Source organism: Carex rostrata, chromosome 9, assembly GCF_964058835.1.
Source record: "Carex rostrata chromosome 9, lpCarRost1.2, whole genome shotgun sequence".
Lineage (NCBI taxonomy): Eukaryota > Viridiplantae > Streptophyta > Magnoliopsida > Poales > Cyperaceae > Carex > Carex rostrata.
Genome location: NC_135926.1, coordinates 4,021,800 through 4,029,016, shown reverse-complemented (window position 1 = coordinate 4,029,016; position 7,217 = coordinate 4,021,800). Strand labels below are relative to the sequence as shown.

The following is a 7,217-nucleotide window of genomic DNA, read 5'->3' as shown; positions in this document are numbered from 1 at the left end:
GTATCCCACGCCAGGAAGGCCCATCCTGCTTGTAACCCCCATGTGTTGCCTTCTTCTATCACCAGTTGTTGGCTGAGAGCATGGGGTAGTTCAATTCTGAAGGTCGACGGGCTGCAGCTCCAGTATTTATAGTCCCTTGGTTGGTACCCGAAAGTGGCAGTCAGGAAGTTGAGTACCTCTTTTATCGAACCTCCTTCAACCTGAGTTCTTCCTTGGGCTATAATTCTTATAGAGCCTTCTATCGATTCCATCATCGTATGGTAGATGTCATTTTCTTGGAAGTGTACACACCCCCTAACCACTTGGTCTGCACAGAAGGGGAAGTCAACTGCCATTGCTTTGGAAAAGAGTAAGTGTGTCTTCGGTTAGGTAAAGGAGTAGTTATTGGCAACAGTGATGGGGAGAGAAATATTAGTCGTGTTGTTTTGAGAAGAGTTGGGAAAGAGGAGTTTAAGAATTAGAAGTAAAGTTGGTAGGTAGGGAATTGTCTTGGTTCAATTCAAAAGTTCAATGTTGTATCAGGTCTCATTAATGGAGCAGGTGGGAAAAACATAGGGAGAGAAAGCTATTGGGGTGTTCATTAAATGCTGGGTTTATGTTTAGTCCGGTATCTCCAGCGTATCAACGGTGGTACTGAACTGGTGACCTATCATATCTCCGGCCGGCTCTTCCTTTTCCTCAATTTCTGGATTTCCATCTCAGGATTCTGGTCGAGTGGTCTCATAGATAGAACTTTTACTTGTACATGGAATGATATATTACTTAGCAAATATGGTAATAAAATATCTCCTGCTGTTTGTTCCCCTTTTGGGAGATCAATCTTTAAAGACTATAATCTTATTAACTTAGAGTTAAATAAAGAAATTAGTAATGGGATTGGTACTGCCTTTTAGCTTGATAGGTGGTGTGATGAATACCCTTTGCAACACTCCATTCCACAATTGTTTTTCAATGGTGGATAATATGTTTGTTTCAGTTGGGGTGAAGACGATGATTTTGTTGACTGGGATTTATTAGACTATTGATTGGGCTTTGTTATGCTTATATGTTTAGTACTGTTGTTCTTTGCTTTTTGTGTTGATTTCATAACTGTTCTTTGCCTTTTGTAACTAAACAGGTGCATGCTTGACTAAAGAATTGATACCTGTTTTAGGTGCCAGTACTTGCACTACTACAGAATAAGTGATTGTACACAGACATAAACATGGAAGCTACACGGATTTTCTGCCGTGTGAAATACGAGGGTGTAGATATCTCTGAATATTTACACACAGATATTTACCCGTGTGCTATTATCGAGAGCTACACGGATTATTACATAAATAACCGTATACAAACACTTGCCAGTGTCGCTCTCAAAATAACCGAACTACACGGATTATTACATAAACAGCCGTGTACGATTACGCTTTCTACACAGACATTTAGCTAAATGTTCGTGTACAATTACTTTTTCTACACGGATATTTAGCTAAATGTCCGTGTAGCTCTTTTATTATTAATTTTTTATGTTTAAATACATTTTTACACGGACTTTAGTTAAATGTCTGTGTAGAATTGTTTTTTTTTATAACTTTTTTTTTAATGTTTAAATACCTTTCTACACATACTTTAGTTAAATGTCCGTGTAGAATTGTATTTTTTTTTGTGTGACTAGCCTCCAATTTTGCTAGCCATTTAAAATTAGAATTCCAAAACAGAGAAATATTAAACATAGGCCTTTTAAACTCAGAATTCCAAAACTATACAACACTATAAATAATTCATGTACACTAAATTATACAAAATTATACAAATTCATATTGAGCATTACAAAATTTAAATTGAAACCACCTTACCCACATACATCACATACATCTGACATCGTCGATCTGCTCCTTGGTGTAACACTTTTGCTTTGTTTCATACTACAATTATAATTTGGTATTAGTTAGTAACATAAAAAGGTAGAAGATTACAATTCATGCAACATATATATATACAAAGTCTTTTGTGCATACAATCCCATGTGATAAAACATAACATATACTCCTCAGGATCCAATACAATGTTTGTATAAAAATTATATCCTTACCACTTAGTAACCACATGATTGTCAAAATGCTTGGTTATGATCTAGTTTGGACCGAAATTTCATACAAACTAAGACATATTAGATCCAACATATCAAAAAAGAGTATGCATGTGATCCATGACATGATATCTCTTGGTTAAAGATCTCCAACATATTGCATATCCAAATGACATTCATCAACATATATGTGCATACATCATAGAGAATAAAAATTCTCAGTTAAAATTTTCGTCCAAAATTATAAGAAAATACTAGTAATTGTGCCCGTGCACAGCAACGGGAGCAAATTATGTAGTAGAAAACCTAATTTACTAAAGTATTTTTTTCATAAAAAATAGAGAAAATAAATATCGCTGAATGTAAACCAAAGATATTATTTCTGAATTGAATATAGAAATAAAAAAAAACATAGCATTCTCTAATAAAAACCATAAACATACAAAGCTAAAACAAAACAAACAACCTAATTAACCATATTACACCTAAGTAGACTTGGATAACTCAAAAAGAAGCAAGCTAAAGAGAGATATGCACATAAGATGCTTACTGACAGCAGCAAAATAAAAGGAACGGATATGCAAGAAAAAGAGTGATGATCCAGCCTCCTAGCACTTGATTTGGTAACGAAAACATGACACTACAACCTGGTTTTAATTAGGTTCATTGTACTTGTTGAAGCCTAAATGATTTTGATCCAGAGAAGAGAAGAATTGGACCAGACTTGACACAGCAAGCCTGAACTGACCTTATCTTATACCAGAAAAAGCAAAAGGGGAAGACCAGGGCTTCTGACATAACAGAAAGAAAAAGAAAACGAGCAGTAATTGAACATATACTACATACCCATATTAGATTTCTATTGTGGCAATTTCTTTTAATAGGTGACAGGAAACAATACAGAAAGAAACCAAGCTTTTCCAAAATGAGATTCTAAGAGCTCATATATAAGACTCAAAGAAGCAGCATAAAAGTTGATGGTATTTTTGATAAAGCAAAACCCAATTCAAAAAACTGAATCATACACACAAAGGAACTCTCCTCATTTTTTTTTAATATACTTAAAGTGGCAAAAGAAACCTTTGTCAGTGAGGATTATTCAACTTAGTTGCAATGACTATGTGTGACTAAATATAGAAGCAATTTATGAACAAAATGAAAAAAATATATTAAAATATCAGACTACCTTGAATGGTGACCTCTGAGAATTGTTTTGGAAATGAAAATCTACACCCCCCCTCTTTTCATGCAAGGACATCCGGGTCGTAAGGCACCACAAGGTCCATGCAGCATGTGCTTGACGACCAACTTGTACAACTCAGGATACTTGTGAGGCTCGGGAATTTCAGCAGACACAAACTTGTCGTACATGTCCGGATTCGTGAGCTTATACCTGGGGTTCAATATAATAAGGAAGTGTGCATGAGGCAGTCTGAGAAATAATTAAATAACTAATTATTAAAACTACAGTATATAAATACAATGATTCGAACGAAAAAAAAATTAAAGACAAATAAATATTAATTTATACTATAAAATTATTATATCAGTCTCAGCAGCCGATGCATAGGTACGATGGTCCTCATGGATGAGTTTAAAAGATGATGTGTACCCACATCACTTTGTTAGACATATTTCTTCAGCTTTTGTAGGTTAGTTACACTAATCTGACAGTGTTAACACAAATTGGTTATACTAAACAAAAAAATATTATTATATGAGTTTCGCTTACCTCTAGAGCCTTCTTTGCCTCTCTTTCAATCGTATGATCTGATATGCTCCAATCTCCCTTCCACTGGGATTGCAGTCCTTCAGGAGTGAATCTTCCACATCTACCCAAGTCAATCCATTAAATGGTCATTTTATTCAAAATTTAAAACAAAGATATAAAAAAAGAGCAAACACAGTGTACTTATGTAACACAAAGATTTCAACCTTTGGTCCTTGAACATACAGGGAACCATAATATGCTCACTGAGGATAACCGGTAGCCTTCACCGAGGATTCTTAAAAGCTCCAAGAGCTCCTTTATACCAGCTAAAGGTCTGGAGTCATGGGAGGAAATTACTGAAATGCCCCCAACTCTGTCCTGCTTAGTGGAACTGGCGTCTGCCATAGATTATGTAGAGCATGGATATTTTGGTTTCAGATACTTTGCGTCAGTTCTATTATTTAGAAATAACAACAGAGGCAACCAATTCATACTGGTAAGGTACTGGTATGAAATAATGACCTAATCAGTAATTTAAGATCAAAGCTATTAAAAAATGCGAGAAAAGAAAGGTAAATAAGCCTCGGCAAACGTCTCTCTTGCCTAAATAAATCAAGTCATGTAATAGGTACCTTCATCGAAATGACTGGAATTGCAGATTTTGCCGCCTCCTGTGCTGCTTCAGAAAGCTTCTCTTCTTATGTATTCTAAGTGGCCACTTAAGGACCTAACTCTGGCGCTGCGCCGGTCGTTACTGCTACTTCCTTTACCTCTGTTGGTTTCTCTACCTCAGTGATTTATCTGCATTTATATGATAGTGACAACAAGAATATACGACAAAATAATATAGTTCATATAAGTGAGTTTGCATACCAAACAAAAGTTACTGATTCAATTGTCAGCTTATCAAAATCTCCGTCTTCAAGGGTTTCATGACTACAGTTTCAACTTGTAAAACACCGAATTAATTATGTTTCAATTCATAAACATGCAATTTTGTCCATACTATACAAGGATCTGGTTAAGGAAATAATAGAAAATAGAAAAAGGAAAATTACCTTGTTTCTACATTCTCTATTACAATTACTAGTTGATATACAATTAGAGGGGGGATATCTGTAACTGAGGGGAGAAATGGAGGAGAAAAGGAGGACAAATAAGCAAAGGGTATTTTCTGAAAAATAGGAGGTGGTATCTGTAACTGATTCGAGTTATGAACAACCAAAGGGTTTTTTCCTAAAAAAAGGAGGAGCAAATGGATATGGTATCATCCGGTACCTACCCTGTAATAAAGTGTCTCATTTATAACATATCTCATACTCGTTGTATATGAAATAAGAGCAAGACAAACCTGCGCTTCATAATCTCAGTCCTTGTGACTCAAAATTCAATAACCTTTACACATGATTACAATTCCAATAAAAAGCACGAAGTAATTAATGAAAAGTTGAGGGCTTTGGGGCAATGCATAAAATGATCCTGGCTTTGTATACCCCAAAAATGAAGTTATATGGAAATCAACAACTGACAAATATGAATAAGGAATTGTCTGAGCCCAATTTAAAAAAAATAATAATATGAAGTACCTGAACTTGTGATGGTACGAGATAGTCCTGTGCACTTTCCCATGCTCCAGTTCCTGCAAGTAGATTACATTGTTTTTTTTTGTTCCTATTTTGCCAGTAGTTTGCAAATGAAAAAATATTAAAGATATTTTTATCACATTAAACCTGAAGAAAAAGGAACAAAAAAGGATCATTTATCAGTACAGGTTTGATGCCAATTATGCTAACCCAGTACAAGTATTCGAATGGAAAGGGATTATGAAAAGATGTTATGAAAGAGATTATGAAAAGATGTTATGAAAAGGGAAAATATATGTTTTATTCGCAATACCAGTACCAATTAGGCTATACCAGTATACCAGGTTTTTTTTTTTTCTATAATCAAGGCAGAAATAAAAAAATGTAATTTACCAGTAATAGGGATTATGAAAGGTGTGCCAGTGGTGGTTTTGAAGATCTCCTTAACATCCCCAAGTAAGGTTTTGGTGAGAGCCGGTACAGTAGGAGAACGATAATCCTCATTGTTGCAGTTCATGGCACGCATCACTGGCTCCGGAATGTTAACATGATCCGGTACGAATTGGTGGTTCCTCCCCAGTTTATACCTGTAATCCATCTCTCCTTGTCGCACCCGTTAGTGTTTTAGATTGCCCGTAATCAAGCCTTATGCGATGGATTTGTAAGTGATGAAGATGTTGTTGCTCTACCATTGGCTTCGCACGGTGGAGGATGGTCGGTGTAGAAGCATCCCATCGGAGGTCAAATCGGGAGCGTCTTCGTTGGAGGTGTCGACAGAGATGGAAGCTTCTAGAGACGACGATCCCTTCTCCACTGTCCAGTTCATCTCGCAACGCCATCCCTTCGACGACGATCCTTCTTCCCCTTCTCTCTCCATCTCTCTCTCTCTCTAGTCGCAGTGCGTCTCCCTTGATAGGTTTGGTGAAGAGACGGAGCAGGGTGAGCGGGGTGGAGAGATGGAGCGGATCGGGGTGAAGAGACGGAGCGGACGAAATTTTTTTAGGGACAATAATTTGGAAAATTCTGTTGTGTGCGATCTAGAAATTGAATGGCTGATCATCCTTCCACCAAAAAAAAAAATACAAGCAATCCAAGCAATCCAGAATCCGTAATAATTCATGATAGTCTTAATAATCCATGACATGTTTTGTAGTTAAAAAATACAAGCAATCCAGAATCCGTAAATCCAAAATAAAATAGCAAAGTAATTTAAATCTACACTGTTATTTAAAAAAACATCCGTGTACAATTCCTACCTTTCTACACGGTTCTTTAATAAACGTCCGTGTAGCTCTCTCAAGGCTTTTTACACTGTTATTTAAATAATAATCCGTGTACAATTTCTAATAAACGTCCGTGTAGCTCTCTCAAGGTTTTCTATACTGATTCTTTAATAAATATCCGTGTAAAGATCCCACAGATATTTCGGGCTTCCAAAAAATTACAATTTCTATACGGTTTTTATATAAAATTGTCAAATCCGTGTACAATGACCATTTTTGTAGTAGTGTTGGTCTTTTTGGTTTCTAATGAAAATCAGTGGTACCACCACTCACCACTAGTTTAAAAAAAAATAAAAGATAAAAAAAAACCGCATGAGTGAATAATCGATGTACCATACATCCATACCGTGTGGTCCTCTTTAGGGCTGTAAATGAGCCGAGTTTGAGCGAGTTACCCCCAACTCGAACTCGGCTCGTTTAATAAACGAGCGAGCCAACTCGAGTTGAGATGGTAATAACGAGTTATAGAGCCAACTCGAACTCGGCTCGTTATCAACTCGAGTTGGCTCACAACTCGTTTATAACTCGTTTAACCAGTGATAGTATTACAACACAAGTTCAAACTCAGC

General features: G+C 36.2%; 1 protein-coding gene across 7 annotated transcripts; it reads right to left on the bottom strand.

The window, feature by feature from the left end:
• Positions 1 to 1,705: 1,705 nt before the first annotated feature.
• On the bottom strand, positions 1,706 to 6,392 carry LOC144558942 (serine--glyoxylate aminotransferase-like). Of its 7 annotated transcripts, none has more exons than XM_078307817.1 (5): positions 5,759 to 6,392; positions 5,369 to 5,453; positions 3,804 to 4,583; positions 3,258 to 3,464; positions 1,706 to 1,907 (listed from the first exon to the last, which is right to left on the bottom strand). In XM_078307817.1, the coding sequence occupies exons 1-3, from the start codon at positions 5,961 to 5,963 to the stop codon at positions 4,580 to 4,582; spliced, it is 294 nt and encodes a 97-aa protein (XP_078163943.1). In that variant the 5' UTR covers positions 5,964 to 6,392; the 3' UTR covers positions 1,706 to 1,907; positions 3,258 to 3,464; positions 3,804 to 4,579. The 7 variants fall into 7 exon arrangements, 2 of the variants coding, with proteins under 2 accessions (XP_078163943.1, XP_078163944.1); XM_078307818.1 differs by having other exon boundaries at positions 5,369 to 5,421; XR_013513064.1 differs by having other exon boundaries at positions 3,804 to 5,512.
• Between the last annotated feature and the right edge of the window lie 825 nt (positions 6,393 to 7,217).

Excerpts from the sequence above, each read along its gene's own strand:
- LOC144558942 (XM_078307817.1), bottom strand. The coding sequence starts at position 5,963 with ATGGATTACAGGTATAAACTGGGGAGGAACCACCAATTCGTACCGGAT. Across the intron at positions 5,454-5,758 it reads TTTCATAATCCCTATTACTG|GAACAAAAAAAAACAATGTA; the intron begins GTAAATTACATT and ends CTGGCAAAATAG.